The sequence below is a fragment of the Melanostigma gelatinosum genome, assembly GCF_949748355.1.
Source record: "Melanostigma gelatinosum genome assembly, chromosome: 14".
In the NCBI taxonomy this organism is placed as follows: Eukaryota; Metazoa; Chordata; class Actinopteri; order Perciformes; family Zoarcidae; genus Melanostigma; species Melanostigma gelatinosum.
In genome coordinates, this window is record NC_136647.1 from 10,028,706 (window position 1) to 10,049,305 (window position 20,600).

The 20,600-nt window shown below is 43.3% G+C and overlaps 1 protein-coding gene across 1 annotated transcript; it reads right to left on the reverse strand.

Annotated features, from left to right (window-relative positions):
- Window positions 1-4,451: 4,451 nt before the first annotated feature.
- On the reverse strand, window positions 4,452-16,978 carry LOC306787626 (multidrug and toxin extrusion protein 1-like). Its single transcript, XM_079282822.1, has 17 exons — window positions 16,780-16,978; window positions 10,333-10,522; window positions 9,220-9,321; window positions 8,978-9,046; window positions 8,680-8,828; window positions 8,487-8,529; window positions 8,328-8,372; window positions 8,049-8,146; window positions 7,768-7,865; window positions 6,433-6,614; window positions 6,189-6,297; window positions 5,948-6,023; window positions 5,645-5,714; window positions 5,409-5,541; window positions 5,233-5,327; window positions 5,013-5,076; window positions 4,452-4,917 (listed from the first exon to the last, which is right to left on the reverse strand). Exons 1-17 carry the CDS (start codon window positions 16,929-16,931, stop codon window positions 4,679-4,681), a joined length of 1,914 nt encoding a protein of 637 aa, XP_079138948.1. The 5' UTR covers window positions 16,932-16,978; the 3' UTR covers window positions 4,452-4,678.
- Between the last annotated feature and the right edge of the window lie 3,622 nt (window positions 16,979-20,600).

The window sequence follows — 20,600 nt, forward strand, 5'->3', positions numbered from 1 at the left end:
GAGGTTGACCCAGCTCTGGACACGATTGTTCCACCTGCCTGTGTCCTAGGGGTTCTCACCTGGGCGATAGTCTGCAGTGCGGGAGGCTCAGCAGACCCAGCCAGACCCAGGAGGTGGTCCTCCTGGGCGCCTGTTCGTTCCCCTTTCCGTCCGTTCCCGGGTCCTACAATGGGCTCATGACTCTCCGGCCACCCTGGGATAAGACGTACAATCAACTGGCTCCGGCGCTCCTTCTGGTGGCCATCCTTGGACAATGACACCGAGCATACGTCCTAGCCTGTACCACCTGTGCGCGCAACAAGGCCTCACACAGACCCCCTGTTGGACTATTACGACCTCTGCCTGTTCCCCACAGGCCTTGGTCGCATATGGCATTGGACTTCGTCACCGGATTTCCTCCCTCCGAGAACAACACGGCCATCCTTACCATCGTGGACCGGTTTTCCAAGGCAGCTCACTTTATTCCCCTTCCCAAGCTCCCATCGGCCCACGAGACTGCAGACTTGTTGGTTCAACATGTCTTTAGACTCCACGGCATCCCTATGGATATTGTTTCTGATCGGGGTCCTCAGTTCTCCTCCCAAGTTTGGAAGGCGTTCTGCTGCAGCCTCGGTGCCACTGCTAGCCTCTCCTCCGGCTTTCACACCCAGACCAATGGGCAGACCGAGAGGCTAAACCAGGAGTTAGAAGCCATGCTCCGGTGTGTAGCGGCGGAAAATCCATCTTCCTGGAGTCGTCACTTGGCATGGATAGAGTACGCACACAACAGCCATACCTCCACGGCATCAGGTCTCTCCCCCTTCGAGGCCTCCATTGGCTACCAACCTCCCCTTCTACCCAGCCAAGAGGTCGAGATTTCCGTCCCGTCAGTCCAAATCAACCATCGCCGATGCAGAAGAGTCTGGCGAGAGACTCGTGCCGCCCTACTTCGTTCTTCCGAACAAAACAAGCGTCTGGCTGATTGCTGCCGCACACCCGCCCCCACCTATCTTCCCGGCCAACAGGTCTGGCTTTCCACCAAGGACATACCCCTACGCTCTGAATCCAAGAAGCTCTCTCCCAGATTCATTGGCCCGTTCCCCATTGTCTCAGTTATCAACCCGGTCACGGTCAAGCTCAAGCTCCCGCAATCCATGAGGATCCACCCTGTTTTCCATGAGTCTCTTCTCAAACCCGTTCACTCCAGTCCTCTGAACCCTCCGGCCGAACCCCCTCCACCCCCCCGACTCATCGAAGGCGGTCCGGTTTACACAGTCGACCGTCTCCTGGATGTACGCCGACGAGGTAGGGTTTACCAATACCTCGTTGATTGGGTGGGGTATGGTGTGGAGGAACGATGCTGGGTCCCTCGCTCTCGGATTATGGATCCAGAGCTACTCCGCACATACCATCGCCTGCACCCCGATAAGCCTGGTGGTTCGCCGGCAGGCTCCCGTTGAGGGGGGGAGGGGGGGGGGTACTGTGAGGATTTGGGTCTAACTCTGCTGTATTTCCCTCAGTAGGGTCCTCCTACGAGTCCCGCCCACTGCCGCGCCTCTCTCTGTAGGCCCAGCTGTGCCTCATCTCCTGTGATCGGCTCCAGCTGACATAAATACTCCTGTCACTCTCATTCCAGTTGTCAGTCCGTCCGTTTACCTACCTGGTATTCCGACCCGTGAGTAGTCCATTTGTTCACTCTCTGAAGAGCCGCTACTAACGATGCATTTCGGTTTTTCAACTTGCCTGCCGTACAGTGTCGAGCCTCGGGTTTTCACCTGTACGAAGAAGCCTTCCAGTTAGTTCCTCGGAGATCAACTGTGTAGTCTTGGCGTACCTGTGTCGAGCCTCGGGTGTCACACAGACGATCCAGCCTGCCTGCCAGCCGCGGACGCGGACCGGCCACTTCCCGGCTAAGATCCGAGCGGAGTGAGAGGACTCTCCTCCGTAGTGACGTTTGACAGTTTTCCTGTCTGCTTCGTCTGCCGCTCAGTAGGATTAGCCACTTTCCAGCTTGGAACCTTGCGGAGGCGTGGTCCTATTGACTTTGTCCATTTCCTGTCTTTTCCCTTGACTGAGAGAAATAAATTATCATGGTTTTGAAATAGAACTCTGCTGTCTGAGTCTGCATTCGGGTCCATGAACACACCACATCATAACAAAGACTTCAGCTATTACTTCAATAACTGATTCTTGATCAAACAATGATCTAGCTGCTGTTTAAGGACATACTGTACATATATTCTGCTCTTCAATATGGCACTTGACATTAAATGGCAACATCACTGCCAGACCTCAATAACTTACGTCATACTCTGGACTTTGATTGCTCACAGTGCTGATGATTGATTTTGAGAAGAGGTAATCGATGAGTTCTGTCACACAACATATATTATCTATACTGAGAGTTGTAATGCATATTTGCCACAAAAGATTACGACCTCAACAAAGGTAAAAAGACATCTATGATAGATTCAGGTAATACAACCAAGAAGTTAATATGAGATTTCTTAAGCCATTGTCACAAGTTCTTGTCTAATGATACCGACAGCAAATCTTTACAGTCTCTTGTTAATGATGCCCCAGCGTGTTGCTGATTGCACTCTCTGGAGGTGAGCAGGCCAAGATTACAGTCTCTGTGAGGAGCCTGTGACACTGTCTGCGCTGATGAGCAAGACTGACGCTCAGGCGTAACCATGTATGAATCAAGTCTGATTAACATGTTGAATAATGATAAATTAATATTAATATTTTTCATGGGACTGTTGCAAACATCAGTCTGTTGCAAGCCGGTGCTGATGTCTGTTTGGAGAGAGCAGTGGCTTCATACAGGTCGGACTGGAGACTTTTATGGAAACCTCTAAGGTGAAAGTATAAAAATATAAAGCGGTTAGCCTGTACCCAAACAAATCCTTCCAGGAGGGACTGACTGAGGCCTTAATACGAATACGCCTGGAATAAATAACTTTCACCTACAAAAAGTTGATGCACCATATTGTCCTTTTACTCTAATTTGCTTCTGCCCATTGTCCAATGCGAAACAACATGGTCTCATATCAAGCAGTCTTGCACAGTATTATAATGTTGGGAAATAAGCTTATGTTTTCTGGCATAGAGTTAGATGAGAAGATCAATTCCACTCTCAAGTCTGTATAGAAAATACGAGGTTAGAGCCAGCAAGCGGTTGCTCTACGAGTACGGACTAATCAAATTAGTGAGCTCTCGAGGTGCTGGCAGGTGTATTTTGTTACCTTTGGACAGAGCCAGGGTAGCCGTTTCTCCTTGTTTCCAGCCTGTGTGCTAAGCTAACTGGTTCTAGCTGGGGCATTATAATTCACAGACATGAGTGGTATCAATCTTCTCATATTGCTGAACTAAGCCTATTTCAATCAGGAGTGATGAGTGAATAAAGAAAAGATAATTGTTTATCATAACAGATGATGCGCGACGATAAATTCTTGACAGAATGTCTTTGGCGCCTAGACTCTACGGGGAGATTTATAATCGAGGGGCGTCTGCCCTGAGCAGCAGCAACATAAATCCCCACGTGGAGCCCAGACACTGGTGGGTGCTGATGATTCTGTTGAGAGTGGAAGGCTGAGGAGGCTGATGACGCTACGACAACTGGGCGGTGATTGGGAGGTTCAGGGGCGTGATTAACAGCAGCATGAACGTGCTAAAGGCAGAGAGAGAGAATCATATTTAAAAAGTAGACAGCAGCAACAATGTAGGTGTGTCACTGTGCTATTGAATGGATGTGACCAGCTGATGAGAACAGCTGATTTAACGATTGACAGCCCCAAACAATCACACGTGCTTAACAGCTTGCTTTAAACCAAAGTGAACTCTGAGCTGCCTAGTTCACTGCTCCTGGTGGTTGATTTGCTCAGTTTGACAGGTCTTCATCCAGCCAGCACGTTGCATTGTGTGAGCGTACAGACTGTGTTGTCATCAAATTTGGCAACACAGATCAAAGGAAAGAAAAAAAATATAGCAAAGAAAAAGAACAGCTTTTCTGTCTTTGATGATGAAAGCATACATCCACGGATGTGCTGTAGCCTTAATATAGCATACAGTCATGCTCTTTCTAATTGTGGCATCCATTCACACTATATATTTCAAATGAGACCATATATTTCGTCAGAGTCTTGATACACAACCATCTTACGGAGCATGTTTCTATATAAAAGGAGACATCTCTATATCGTATTTTTTCTGTTCAGCCTTTCATTGGCTGCCTCATTTAAGTCATGTTTCTTATTATACCTTCCTAAATATGTCAATGTTAAGAACTGCAAAAGTGACGTGGTTTGACCTATTTATTTTAGATTTGATCAAGAAATATTACAATGAATAGATTCTATTTTAAAGACAAATCCTCTTCGGTATGAAGTACACAGGAAATCAAGGAATAATCTAAATGGATCTGACGAAGTCAACAACTTGTGTAAGCGATCATTGTTATGCCGATGTCGGTGCATAATAAATGGTCAGATGTTTTGTAAAAGTGGGACTACGGATTGTAAGTTCGTCATTACAAATTGCTTCAGATGGTAAAATGGAAGCTACGTTTAATTCTGCTGTTGATTGTTGACGTCTGGTTTATGCGTGACATGTTTTACTGCCAAGCATGAAGATGCATCTGCGCTCTCAAAGGCAGACTCGCAGAGCTTGGTTCCGTGCTGCACACACAAGTTCATGGTCACTCGTCGTGATCGAGCAGTCTGATGAGCAGCTCGCTGATGCAGACTCCAGCAGCGAGGATGATGAACATGAGCAGCACAGCGAGGCCACGCCGTACCACCAGCTGCCTGACTGACAGAGCCACGTCATCGGAAGTCTGCTGACCTGCATCCAGCACTTCCAGCTTGCCCTTCACTGAACTGAAAGAAGTAGATCGACTGGTCTTTTCGTGGCCGTTTTTATCGCCAGAGTCCAGGGCTGCGAGGGTTTTAACACATGATTAATGATTGCAATAGTTCACAGAAAGAAGATGTCCATAGCTGTATGTAAAATAACTAGTAAATTGTGTTAACCTTTGTTTTCTGTCCAGAATATCTCGTTTCCCTCTGTAACTTGGACTCCTGCTCTTAAAAGCGCCTATTCAGAGATTTAAAACAACTAAATCACAAAAATACTGGCTAAAATATTAGCATCCACCCAACCAGATTTAGTTGAACATAGTTTGCATCTACAATAGCAATGTCACTGAATTAAGTGAATTAGTTTCTTCCTCTGACACAGAATGTGACTCACCTCTTTAGTGGTTTTTATCCAGTTCAATTTACACAGGAAAACTGTAAAAAACAAGGACTGTAGCGAAAGGCAAATAAGAAACCCCCACCACAGTCCTGAAAACACAGAAAAGTTTATTAGTTTGAGTGGAAATATGATACTTTCACTTATTGTATAAATATTTAATCTGTCCTCACCTAGGATGCCCATTTTGAGAGGGAACATCAGAGACACACCAATGGGGAAGCCAATGCAATAGTAACCCACCAAGCTGCACACAGCACCAACCACTTGTTTCCCTGCCCCCCTGACAATACCTCCGGTCACACTCTGTGGAGGTCAAACAAAGAGAAATCTAAAATCTGTGCCAACAAGTCGGGTTCATTTTGAGAGGCAGAGAGATAAAGTGACTCATGTGGCAAAAGGCTCTCACCGCAATGGCCTCAGCAACATGGATGAAACTGTAAATCTTCAGAACAACCGCCACCCTCTGAATAATTTCTCTGAAAGCAAAATGCAGATACGGATATAAAAATGTAATTCTAATAAAGACAGATGATTGAAATATGCTTAAATAACTAAATCATTCATGTCTCAGGTGACAGTGCAAAATCCAAGCTTACTTTCCTGTCAAGGGTCAGTGTTCTCTGAAGTTACAACATGACGAATTACACTGTGAACTCAATAGACCTCTGTGAGGTTAAAAATTAAAAAAACAACCAAAATCTGTACTTACATGTCTGTAGTGAAAATGTAACCAGCCACATCCTTAGACAGATAAAGACACACTCCGATGAAACATGACAAAACAACTGGATAAGGCATGAGGAAGCCAGCGCGTCATTAGACAAGGGTTGGAAATAGACAAAAGCATAATGGGGATTAGAATGTATTCTCAACAAACAGAATGCCTTTTGGTGGCAAATTAATTGAAATGGACAAATGTGGGAAATGACTTTGATTTGTTTGATTCATACATGTACAGATGACGGAGACCTTGCTGGACATCTTGGCTTGCTCTGTGTTCCCAGCACCAAGAGCATTCCCAACGCGAACACTGGCAGCCATGGCGAAACCAAATGGAAACTGTGGTGGAGAGGACGAACGGAAAAATGGAAACATTTCACAGCCAAATGTGAAACACGCTGATTTTACATCGACCTGTTATAGGTTGTATAGAGTAATAGAAATTCTAACTGTAAGACAAAAGCAAGCAGTTACCATGTAAACAACAGTAGCCAGTTCATAAACTATAGCCTGAGCTCCCAGCTCAACCTCGCTGATCATGCCTGCCAGGAACCCTGCAATCTCAAACAGCCAGAACTCCAGACAATGCATCAGCATGCTGGGGATGGCCAGGCAGAGGAAAGGACCCCACTCCTGCAGGCAGTCTCTTGACCAGCCTAAGAGACGATAGGAGGTGCGATGGATTCAATGTCTTAAACATGATAATATATGGCATGTATATTTAAGTATGCATGAGACTGTGATGAACCCTGGTAAAAAAGGTTGGGGGCTCTGATGGTTCCGATTGTTTTCATGCAGTTGTGAACCAGCAGGAGCAGGCTGCATGCTCAAGGACCTGTCGTGGCTGCGGTGATTCATACTTTCTCAAATCACCTTTTATTACCTGTTTTACTGCCATTGACTTTTTGCTGACTCCCAACTCATCAACTGGTCCCCGGCTGTTTGGGGTCTCGAGGGATAACACAGCTGAGTGCATCTCTGACCCCCCATCTGCTACTCTTCGCCCACAGTTTGCAATTTGTTAATTAATTCATTCTAGTTATTGTAAAGCCATAACGTATAGCCAATAGTATTTTTGCAAGAGCACAGTAGGTCAACATAGACGGCAACCTCCAGTTGTAAAAAGTGAAGCCAATGTAGAAGTGCCTTAAACTTGCATTCTCTCTCACAGCCATCAGGGGCGCCTGATTGCAAAAATAAGTCAAATTGTATACAGTGCTGCAGGGACAAGACGTGTTCTTTGTAGACCAACCCAGGAAGTTAGCATCACACTGGTTCCCTCGACAAAAAGCCGAACTTATTTTTCCATTGGATTTGGGATTACTGAAGAAAATAAATGTATGGAACAGTAAAAGTTTATTGTACTTATATGTTTTGTTCAGAAAGATATTCTTCACAAATAAACACCACTTTTATGTTTCTGAAGTGTGAATGCATTCAGCAGAAGTTAAAGCCAATGTTAGGCTTTGGACCACACAACGGGCGCATGAGCATGACTATTCACAAAGCCTTAATCACTAGTTTCAAGTCCTCTTCAATACAGATGATATTCATTATAATCCCATTTAGAGTAAAATAGACAAAGCATGGTATGCTGTAGGGCGTGGCTACCTTGTGATTGACTGATCGCTACCACGGCATTGTCTGGTCTGAGAGTTGTCCCTGCTTTTGTCTTAGAATAACTAACCCTTTCAGAGTGTGTTGTTACTTCATGAAAGTTAACTGAATTTGAAATAGAATAATAAATCATAAGGAAGTAACGGTCAAATGAAAAGCTGTCCCTCAAGTAGTTTAACTCGCTGAATTTACCGTCCCAAGTAGCTTTGTGCAGTCCCGTGGAGCAGATGTACACAAACAAGAACACGGCCAAGATATACTGTGAGATGGCATTTGCAGCTGCAGAGCCACTGCAAGACAACAAGTAACAAGTATTTAGTCATTGCCAGTCAAAGAAGTCCTTAAATAAAGCCTCCAGTTGACTATTAGAAATGGCTACTGAGCATGTTATATCCTTACTCTGATTGGTTTAAAATATAAAAGAGGATTACTCAGTTAAGGCGCACTATTACGGGTTTGGTGGATGTACTCACGCAACCCCCAGATCCAGATGGTTCAGGAAAATGTAGTTGATTATTACATTTAAAATGTTCCCCGTGGCTCCAGATATCACCTGGGGCCACATGATGCCCTGCATGTGAGACACAGTAAGCTGTTTAAACAAGCACGCCTTCTGAACACATCAGCGCATCTGCTGTTTGTATCAGTCTCGCAGTCCACGCTCTTTCTAACACACAAAATAATCTCATTACAGACCATCTTTGAGTCATTATTGAGTTTCACACCAGTGGTCTTGCAGTCATTAAACGCACCTGATTCTGAAGATACCTCCCCAGCAGCTGGTACATGAAGGCAGCCTGCAGAATACAACAGGAGGCGATAAATGGAGTTAATTAGATCAATAATGCAACAAAACAACCATTCAATAAAGCGTGTATGAATGGAGATGCAAAAAATGAATTACAACTCACTGGCAGAGCCGGCATAAAGATTTTCACATACAGCTGGGAGAGTCTTTATGGCAGATGAGAAAACAGAGGAAATGGTAAATAAGTGCAATAAATCATGCTGAATAACTTGATCCATGTGTACTACGTGCATTTGATGTGAGTTTGTGCTATTGCATGGCTGTGATGCACAGATTTAGAAATGAAGAAGGTTCACCTGGCGACCTCTGGGTTCTGTCTGACAGCCAGCAGAATGGGCTGAGTGTTAACGAGGACGGCCCAGCAGGGGAAACAGGCTAAGAGCAGAATCAAAACTCCCCTTTGGAGGATCACTCCGACACGCTTTTGGTTACCACTCCCATAAGTCTGCAAGCAGGTGGTCAGAAAAACAGGAAACTAAAATAACACCTACTCATGTGCAAGAAAAAGGGAAACAAATCTGGAAGAGCACACTGTGAACACAGCAGTAACTGGTCAGGACTGACCTGGTTGTATAAATAAGATCAGCTGAATACCTGAGATATGAGAGTATCACATGTTGATGCCAAACCCATGCCAATGGAAATACCTGTGACATTTGTTACCTATAAAAAAAATTAGATAGTATAAGACAACAGTCCAGAAAGAATAGATAAAAACAGATTCATGCTTGGATAGACAAGATAAAAGTTTTAAAACGCAACACAATGATGTGCAATGATGCCTGAGTGCAGAATGCCAATAAAAGCAGAAACTAAACTGCACTGAGATCACTCACCGCAATCGCTAACGCCACCCCCGCCAGCTCTGTTTTCCCCAGGTGACCGCAGAACACCATGCTGACGAAGCCAATCATGAAGGTCATCACCTGTGAAATTAACTGAAAAACAAAATCATGCTCCCACATTTTCACAACTACAAAAACATAAATGAACTGCACAAAACATGAATGAATAAAACTCCACATGCAGCACGTACAGTTGCTCATGTAGTTATTGTTCCTTGAAAAAGAAAATCGTGTTTCAAAAGGCCTCGCCGTATGAAAAAGGTCCTATTTGCTCTGGCAGCTGACATGTGTTATGCTTTGGTTTTACCGCAGCTCTTTTATAAGCGTCTTTACTGCCGCTCCTTTCTTTTTTGGAAAATAGTTTCACTGATTGCTGGTGTGGGTTCTTGACAGCCTTTGGCATCAAAAGGTTTGCACAAAAGGAAACTAAATGTCCTCATCTATGAAGTTTTGCATCTTATTTCTATGGTATATTGACTATTTAGCATTCATCACGTCTTTATACATATATGATATAAACATATGTGAAATGTTACGGGATTTAATCGTTACTTTTGACCATGTAGCTTATTCAAGTGCTAATTGGGAATGACCAACATATCACACAGTATTTGTCTGCACTTGATCTAGTGACACCCCTGAGGGGTTTATTTAGGTCAGTGAAAATGATGTAATCTGTTTTAGTTAAAATGCTGCCACACTTTTATCACTATGGCAATTCTTTTTCGAATTAGTCCCAATGGTTTGGAGTTATTACCCTGGTAATTACTGTTAGAAGAAAGTAGGTGGTAATTTGAAAATAATTCCTGGTACAGCACAACCCTCATGTTAAAAGTAAAGCAATTTAACCTTTTTTTTATTAAATCAAAAACTTCTCAGACATACTTACTTGTATCATGGAAATAAGTGTCCTACACAGTAAACTAGTCTGAATAAAGCTGTTTGAAAAAAAAGAAATATACAATCCTAACAGCCTCAACAACGTAGATGTTCCTGTACTTATATGATTCACACCCAATCATTCTGAGTGTTGCAGACTTAGTACCTTTAGCTCTAAAAAATATAGTATAATTAAACTCTTGTTGCATCTGGACACAATCTTACCACGGGAAACGCTAGTTTCAAAAGCTGAACTGATTCATTCTTGTAGTCCTCAGGTACCCAGAGCTTAACCCTTTTCATGCAGGATCCCCAGTGTGACTCAACACCGTCAGCGGCAGCAGAAGGCGATTCGTCTGTTGTGGACTTTCCATTTACTCCTCTACATGCGTCTTTTGAAGGTAAGTCTTCCATACTGAAATGAGATTTGGCAGAAAACAGAATTCAATTCCCAAACTGAATAATTGTACAGTACAATTCTTCCCCTCAGACACAGACAAGAAGGCTGAGAGTAATCAATAACCAATTACCTGCGTGATAATCAATAACCAAGGCAATGTCCGCCCACCTTAATATCTGTCTGTGAGAGAGGGAAAATACAAAATGCTGGGGTATTTATACAAGTCAGATCACTCCAGCCCCGGCAACAGACAGACACAGTTAGTGACTAGCTGGTGAACATCGAGGAGCATTTAGCAATTTAGACCCCCCACCAGATTTTTCCAAAAATTTGATTAATTGTGCCTCCACCTTTGTCCGTGCAGAGGACGTGGTACTGGATTTACCACTTTTATTCCTCCTTCGACTTGAATGTTTACTACCAGCATTAGAAACACTGTCATTGTTGGAATGCTGTTAAGCATTCCAACGACTGTTATCCTGTTTCTTTATTCCACTATTTCTTCCGCCCCCCGTTTCGTCGCAACGCTTCTTCTTCTTCATTTTTTAAGCTACAGAAACCGTTCAACTATCACAATGTTCAGCTCCTTCAGCTCATGTCTGCTGTGACTTTTTCTATTTCTAACCTTTAAACTATTTGAATTATTAAGCTTTTAGCAACTTTTGTTTGAATGGGATCTCTATGGAGAATATTTACAAATCCTCTTAAACTTCTTCAACTTTCAAATCCTTCAACTTCCTCATACTTTCAGCTACAGAGACCATTTCAACTTTCAAATGTTGAGAAAACCCTCAACTATTGCCAACATGATTCAGCTTTTTGATATCTTTTAAACTTTTTGAACTGCAGCAATTTAACTTTTATGATTTTTCAGCCCTTTTCTGACTTTATAATGGGTGTGTATTGCGCAGCTTAGAGTGCGTGATGTCACCGCTAGAGTGAAGAGCAGCTTGAGATTCTTGTGAAAAAAACATTTGTATTTTGCCACTGTGTCCACAATCTTCACTCTTCATGCATAATTTCTGGATGTAGAAGTAGCTAATATTGTCCTTGTCGTAGAAACATTACTGTGGAATCTCACAGATTTCCACATTTGACACGGAAGCCGTTAATTGAGAGGAAAACCAACTTTCTGCTCCATAGAGACCAATGTTAAATTTTGCTTCAAAAACTACACAACTAAACTACACTACAGACACAATTTTTACAGAATCTGTTCTTCAACTCATTCTTCCCCTCAATTATTAATATCGGAGCAATAGGAGCTACGGTTATGGGAGTTTTGATGATTTGTTTGAGAGGTGTTTCCCTGTTTTATCTCCATGAAATGGCTTCAGGCACACAGGTGTTTGCGATTGAGACAATTAGTGATGTTGATAAACACACAGACTCACAGACACACACGCACATACACTCCTCTCCCTCTATCTCTCTGTGGCTCTCATACAGTCATTCAACTGAAATGCTTGTGATGAGCCTGTCATTTAATAACCGGTTTGTGTTTATCTAACATTATGATTCTGTCTCCTCTCCCCCACACCCCACACCCCATTTCAAAATAAAAGCCCCAGAGAGTGAATTCTAACTGAACTGCTTGTGATGAAGCCTGTCATTTAATAACCTCTGTTTATGTGTCAAACATTATGATTATGTCTCCTCTCCCCCTCCCTCCCCCACCCAGTCCCACCCTTTCAAAATAAAAGCCTCATGGATTAACTGTATTTAAACGTTTCGCTCAAAATTAGGCTTTTTTGTTGAAATAATGAATGCTCTTACTAATACTGCGACTACTACTACTGCTAATATTTCTAGTATTACCACTACTACTACAACTTTTGCTGTTGCTACTATTACTACTACTGCTGCTGCTATTACTGCTACCATAAATATTATTACTACCACTACTGCTATTACTACCACTACCACTACTATTATTACTGATACCACAACTGCTAATACTGCTATTCCTGCTACTACCAGTACTAATAACCAGTACTAATACTACTACAGCTATTAGTACGACTGCTGATACTATGACTTCTACTACTTCTTCTAATTACAAATACTTCGACGACAATTTCTACTACTACTGCTACTACAAATATCACTACTGCTACAACTAGTACTTATTCAAATGCTACTCATACTTATACTGCAAATAATACTTCTACTACTACTACAACAAATATCACTACTGCTGGAATTCTTTTAAGCTACAGAAACCATTCGAATATCAAAATGTTCAGCTCTTTCAGGAGAGGGGTGATATAACTTCATATTTGTAATCTTTCAACTTTTTGAATTATTCAGCTTTTTGCAATTTTTTAAAAATTGGATATCTATTTTCAGCAATGTTTTTGAGATTAATTTCAGCTTTCAGCATTCCAACGCATTTTCAGCAGGAAATGCATTTTCTAGTTTGGATTAATACCGTCCTCAACATTACCATTTTCATACACAGTACCGTCATTGGATGAAACCCACAGTTTTGTAGCAGCAATACATTCATCATCACACAGCATTTTTGCTTTAAACCATGTTTCATGTTTTTCCCTCTCGTCACACGGTAGTAAACCCAACAGAGATTCATGCATGCATTTTGCTTCATCACACACCTCAATCAATCCTCCAAGAACATTTGATGCCTGTGTTTTATCATCCAGACAATAAATATTGTTTTGATTTTCTTATAGCGGTTGCTGTATTTAGTTTAACTTTTCTACCATTTTGCAACGTTTCTAATTTGTTAGCAAGCGCTTTTGCAGTGAGCTTAACGACACGTTGTTGCATTTCCACACCACCAGACATAGTGCTGGGTTTACCCTCAGTTAGCACACCAGTCCCAGTAGTTTCGTCCAACGCCGCCTCGCGGCTCTCCATGGTAAATAGTCAAAATGTCAAATGCAAAGTCTATTGTTCTTGTCTGCACGCTTCGGCAACCAATGCATTGGGTTTATGCCCAGTTATGTGTGCACACAATGTAAATGGCCATACAGAGTAGCGCTACGCATACTAGCGCTACCGCATGTGGGGGTGGACGACGCCATCATCAACCTGCTGCAACGAGCTCAGTCGCACCTGGATGGATCCGGTGGCTCTGTGAGAATCACTTTCTTGATATTTCAAGTGTTCTTTACTTAAGTGCATGAGTAGACGTGAGGATTAAACTCAATATTTTAAGTTATGTTAACTTAAGTACATAAGTAGGTCTGAATAGTAATAAGTTTGAGAAACTTAAAATAGCACTTTGAGTTAACTTCTTATCCTAAGTTGACACAACTTAGTTGAGTATACTCAAAAAAGCCTTTGCAGCTGGTTGCTTAACCTTTTTAAGTTGACATATAAATATATATATATATATATAAATATATATATAAATATATATATATATATAAATAAATATATATATATATATATATATATATAGGTCCTGCTCTGTTATTTTATTATATTGTATATAGTGTGCATTTTCCATACCCAATATTTTATTTTATTGTGTAACCCTGTTTGCTGCTGCCACAGACAAATTTCCCCTTGGGGATGAATGAAGTACATTTCTATTCTATTATTCTGTTCTATAGAGTGGTCTCGTGTGACGTCACAGTTTTAGCTGTCGGCCATGTTAGAGTACACACACTCTAGTGCACGGCTGAGTCGCATAACCTATCGATCATGGTGAACTTTTGTGCTGTCTTTGGTTGTGGCAGCAGAGCTGATAGAGACAATATATATATATATATATATATGATCTGATGTTAAACTCATATCAAGCAAACCAGTGGTGTATAGTAACGAAGTAGAAATACTTCGTTACTGTACTTAAGTCGTTTTTTTGGGTATCTGTACTTTACTTTACTACTTATATTTCTGTTTACTTTTACTTTTACTTCACTACATTTTGCAAAGAAAACTGATACTTTTACTCCGATACATTTCCCCTGAAACCTTCGTTACTCGCTACAAAATCAAATCTATCTTTAGAAAAAAATGAATCCTGAGAGCAGCGTCGGGGACTGTAGTGGAACACAGACTGCAAGCAAGCAGGTTTGGTGAATCAGTGGTCCTAGCAGCAAGTTAAATCATTGGTTAGTCACGTTAATGCACAATTGCAAACAAGTGCTCTCAAAGCCGCGGTGTTTTGATGCCCAGTGATGCCCAGGATGCTACATGCTATAAGCTAGCGGGCGACTACCTGAGTATAATTCCACTCTACGATGACTGATTTCATGATGGAAGCAGAAATGGAAGCACCTGCTAGTCCCGCAACAAACGACGGTGGTGACGAAGACCAACACCCGTGGATCGCTAGCGAGTTAGTGAGCTGAGGAAGTGTTGACAGTCGTGCAGCACTAGTTGGCTAACGTTAGCTGTAGCTATATACACGGATTGACAGGAGCCGCGAGAGCGCAGCATTCGGGGAATTCTTCGCAGCTGTGCGCAAGCTGTCTGTGACGCTGAACACACCTCTACCTGCCTCAGCGGCCTGTGAAAGACTATTTAGCCCTGGGGGTGCGCGAGCTGCCTCTAGGGGGTGCGCGAGAGGAAAAGTGTAATGGCGGTCTGATGGTGTAATAATATTAAATATTAAAAAAAAATGTAATTTTAATTTAAAAACTGTCAGGTGGGACATCTGAAGCTATCAGTCGTAAAAGAGGAGAGGGACAGAGAGAGAGAGAGAGGAATCGGAGGCGAGGGGAACGGAGAGGTGCAGCACAGACAAATCGGGAGCACATCGGCCCATCGCGGAGTCAAGGTGAAAAAGAGGAAACGAGAGTGAGCATCAGACTGGGAAAAAAAGAGGAAATATGATGAAAAGTATCTGTGTCTGGGCTTCACTTGGATTGGCAACGCAGATTCCCCAAAGCCACAGTGCGTGGTGTGCAGTGAGGTTCTGGCTAACAGTCTGAAGCTCTTATTTACGTCGCCACCTGAACACCAAGCATGCCAGTGCAAGTCAAAAGCCCCTTACATTGTTTATATCAAAATTGGAGGAGTTACAAAACAGCCAAAAACAACTGCAGTCTCATTCATGTGTTGGTCTATAAATGACGCACTACGGGCTTCATATCTGGTTACAGAATAGCGAGAAAGGGGCTACCGCACACAATCACTGAAGACGTGAGCTTGCCAGCTGCCAGAGAGATGGTAGAATGTATGATTGGAGAGAAAGAAGCAAAAAAGTTGGACATGATCCCGGTGTCCAACAACACTGTGTCGCGCCGCATCGATGCTTTGTTCGAAGACATCCTGGCTTCATTAGTCGCTCATTAATTGTAAATTAAATGTGATAATCTGCCTCTGAGCCTGTGCGTGTGTGCTCGCATCCGTATTGCTCTTTAAAAGTGACGCCTTGTGGAACTGAAAGTTATTGAAACTTTGTTGCAGTGTTTCAGGGCGTTTTCACACCTTCAGTTCGTTTGCTGTGTTCCGATTCAGGGATTAATATGATACAATGTTGCACTTGCTCCTTTGTTCGGTTTGTGTTCACACTGCAACATTTAACAGCGGACTAAATCTTGTAAACAAATGCCACGCGCGAGCAAACTGTTCTCTCATTGGTCCGATTCTTATGCGGCTATGAAGGCTTAAAAGGCTCTGTTGCTTCTTTTTTTTTTTTTTTTTATTAAGGGGGGGGGGGGGGGTGCGCGAACCCAGTCGGGATGTAGAAGGGGGTGCGCGGCCTAAAAAGTTTGGGAACCGCTGCTCTAGTCTAATGAGCAGACTTATAAACGCACTGTTACAACTCCTTCATAGTGTCATATTGCTTTTCGGAGAATTATGATGATAAGTTCATAGTAGATGCAAAAGTATACTTATGTACAATGTATTATGTTGAACATTGTTGCTCCTGGGTGGATCACAGCCAACCCAATTATGTTCAACACAGCTCCATGTCCTTGGTCATGGTGCCACAGCACTTAAAAGAATAAACTTCATAATTCTCAAAATTCTGACCCTTTACTTTTTTATGAACAGCATTTACTTGTACTTTTACTTCCAATGAACAGGTTATGATGTTCATTTAATGGTCAGGTTGTGATGTACATTTAATATCAGAAAATTACTTTTGATACTTAAGTACTTTTGTACTTAAGTACAATAAATATCAGATACTTTAAGACTTTTACTCAAGTAGTATTCTAAGAGGTGACTTTTTACTTTTATTTGAGTAGTTTTCCAGTAAGGTATCTTTACTTTTACTCAAGTATGACTTTTGAGTACTTTATACACCACTGAAGCAAACTGTGACGTCACACGAGACCACTCTATACCTCTCTGTGCGCTGGGCGCCGGGCGATGATCCGGTGGTCCGATGCTCCACGGCCGTGTTAGCATTAGCCCCGTAGCTCCGTCCTCCAACCCTTGCCAAAGCCCCGAGCATCCCTCCTCGTACTGCATTCCTCCACGGCAGTGTTAGCCCCATAGCTCCAACTTTGCCAGAGACCCGAACAGCTATACGATCAGCCCTCGTTGTGCTGGATTCTCCTCAGTTACGTCTCCAACGTGCCGATGTTTTCCACACAAAGTTCCAACGTTAGCACCAGGTTTTGACGAATGTTAAAGAAGCGTGTGTGAAGTGCGTGTGTGAGCCTGAGGTGCTGCTCCCTGCGGAGTCGCCTGGTTGACGCCCTCGCTGTAGGCGATGCTGAACTACCTGTGAGGTGTGGTGCATTCGACACGTAACAGAAACCTTTGTTTGATGAGCTGTAGCTCATTTATTCTCCTCGTGGAAACAATGTACACAAAAGCCACTCTTTCCCAACGTACAAACAAAGAAATACAGTGGTATTTATAAGACCATATTTGGCTCTCATTGGCCAAAATAAATTCAGGTTTTGCAGCAAACAACTAATTTTTGGTAACATATTCACACCTGAGTTTCCTGTACCTTTAATATGTGACGATCATGATGAGCACCATACATACACAAATGGTCTTCCACAGGTGTCTGCCATTATCATTTTATCACATATTCAACTGCATGTAATTGGAAACAATATGTTAATGCCATCATGCAAACCTACCTTAAATGTAATAGCTTTGATTTTCTTTTTAAATTCATTGTGAACGGTTTTTGTGTATATTCCTGGTTTTAGATTTGATCTAGATGACCAATAAAAGCCAAAGGCGATATTTAAAATTCCCATCACCAGTAGAAATTGCACATTGTCTGCTCGAAAAAAAACAGACTTCTGATGAAAACTGTTTCGCTGTTGGCTGTCAAACCATTTGGTGACAGCAGAGATACAGAGAGAACTGACGTTATGTTGCTGACTCACTGATTTATTTTCGCCTCACTGAGGTAAATCACTGAGTCTGTCATCGTAAAACAGCACACACGCTTGTATTCTGTGGCCTCATCATGTATTCTTCCTCCCATAGTAACACCTCTCAGTGAGGTGTTCCTCTCGCTGGTTGTGGCTCTGAGAACCTCCCATCGGGTGGTGCTGTTTTGCTCTTGTTAAAATTCAAATTCTGGCACATCAGGCCGTTTGAATGGATTTGTAATCATTCAATCAAATAATATTGACATTTGTTTGTCTTTCAGGTGATTCAAGTCATTAAGCACAGTCACGCAATCCTGCGACATACTGTCGAACATACACTCAGTTCATTTTTGCAGTTTCAACTGTTTTCTTTGCCTTGAGGGCCAAAGGGAGAAGAGCGGGGCAGAAAAGAGAAAGGGAAATTAGCAGAGGCCAACAGGAGAGGAAGGGGCTGACACCTAGTGTAGGCCCTCATTCATTTCCCTGGTTCAGTGATGCAGCAAGGCCCATCCACCCACCCACCAAATTGTATTCCTCCGGCTCCCCCATCCCAACTACACGCACAGAATCACACACACATACGCGTAAATATATTCCACCAACCAGCGGGGCCGGCGTCCGCCGTGACGTCACACTGCAGTTCTTCTCAGGCTCCACTGGATGACAGTGGCAAGTCACCACGTGCACATGATGAGCCGCCATTCTTAATGGCGACCGGTCAGAGTGTGTGTACGTAAGTGCATTTGAATGCGTTTGTGTGCGTGTGCGTTTGGGTGGGGTTCAGGCCTGATGGGTAGCGATGGAGGAGGTGGAGAGGGCTTATTGGAGGGGGTAGGTGGTTTGATGGAGGTGTAGGAGGCGGGGGTGGGCAGTAAAATTGCAAATGAGAGGAAATTGTTTTGAGTCACAGCAGATTTGGTGGAGTGAGATAAGGGTTGATGACGGTGGTGGTGGTGTGATTAGGATTAGGGTGTGTGTGTGTGTGTGTGTGAGTAGGGGGGGGGGGTTGGCTAGAGAAGGTGGTGGTGGTGGGGGTGAGTGCATGGAAGACGGTTTTGGAAGGGGTGAGACTATTTGCACGCACGGTGTCATTGTGTGTGTTGGAGTGTGCGTTTATCTGTGTGTGCAGGTTGTGCATGTGTTTTCCTGACTATGACAGAGGGGGATTGAGGGAAAGATGAGGAGATGGGTGGTTTAGATAATGGCGGCCAGAGAGAGCGGACGAGGGCAGAGCATGTCACGCAGAAAGATTGAGTGCGATGGAATAAGAACGAGCACATGAGACAAAAGAAGTGAACGTTTGATAGAGATGCAAAAAAAAGAAAGAAAGAAGCGAGACAGTGCAGAGGGTGGGGGTGGGGGGGGGGGGTATGCAGGCCGTGGATGAGAGGATGGATGAGGGGAGGGATGCCAGAGTGATTTTCGATGTGTTCTCTTCCCTCCTTTGTTGGTTACGTTGTGGGTAGCTTTGGCGGCTGGAGCTTTAGGGGGTTTTCGTAGGGAACAATGACGCAAAGGGACCCGGCGCGTCTGCTCCAGCTGATAATGATGATGCCTAAAACCGATAACAATAAGTAGCTTCTAGTGGAACCCTAAAACCGCTGGCACGTGACGCGTACGTCACACATTATCACACATGACACACTGCACTGGACACACAGATATGGCTATCTCATGTTGGCAGTGTGCACGAGGGTGGTCAAAGAGAGAGAGAGAGCGAGACACAGAGGTGGAAATGAAGAGAAAAGGGGAGCGGGGAGGAAAACGGATTATGTTTGGAGTCTGTCACCTGCACACACTTGACGTTCGCATACGGGATGAACGTAGATGATGTGTGCTGAAAGTCAAAACAAAATTGTGTGGGCGATCTTGTGTAATTTTGCTTTTATCAGTACAGACAGGAAAAAAAGAAAAAAATCAAAGGCAGCCACTCAGAGAAAGCTGAACCCTACTGAGCAGCATTATTTTGAAATGTGGTAAAACCTGAATGAGGTGGGAGGTGTGGAGTGTGGGGGGGGGGGGGTTGTTGACATATTCTTGACCACATTTTCAGTTAAAATCGACACAATGTCAAGCGCCTCATTTGAATTTCAGACTTTTGTCCAAAGGGACAAATAATTGAAGCGTAAAAACGGCGATATAGATGAGAAGTAATTCAGCCATGACTAAAGCAGAGGACAATTTGCTGTGTGCTCTTTTGATGATGTATGAGCTTTTGAATTTCTTTGGTGAGTCAAATTACTTGAAATAGTAGCAGCGACGCTGCACTCACATTGTGTACGGCGTGCTATAAATATGGCTCGATGGCTTTGTGAATTTTAACTTTTGTGAGTAAGGATGACAAGAGACAGCAGAGAGGAGGTATTCTTCTTCAAAAACAAATTGCCATCGTAGCATGTAACTGTTGAGTCTCTGGGGTAATTATGTTACATTATGCGTTAATTAATTCCTTGTCCGACCTGCTACAACAGGCATCGTGGGACCATGTTATAATCCCACTGTTGATTTAAACAGCGCTGTCCTAATGCAACGGACGAGCCTTCCCAAATGCCACCAACCCTCATTTGTCTTCCGTGACTCATACAGCCTCTAAAACAATGCGGCACCGTGCTGCTCGGTGCCTCATGACACACTGTCCTTTCCATAGCACCCTTGATGCGGGTTTGTCCACAGGGGTAAACACAAACAGACAGCGCCGAAGGGTGTCTCGGGAGCCGCTCGCAAGGACCAGAGCAGGAAAAAAAACCCCTGTAAAAGATCAGAAGGTAACAGGTTTTTGAGGACATCTTGTATGACTCAGTCTGAAGCCTCCCATTAAGCTCACA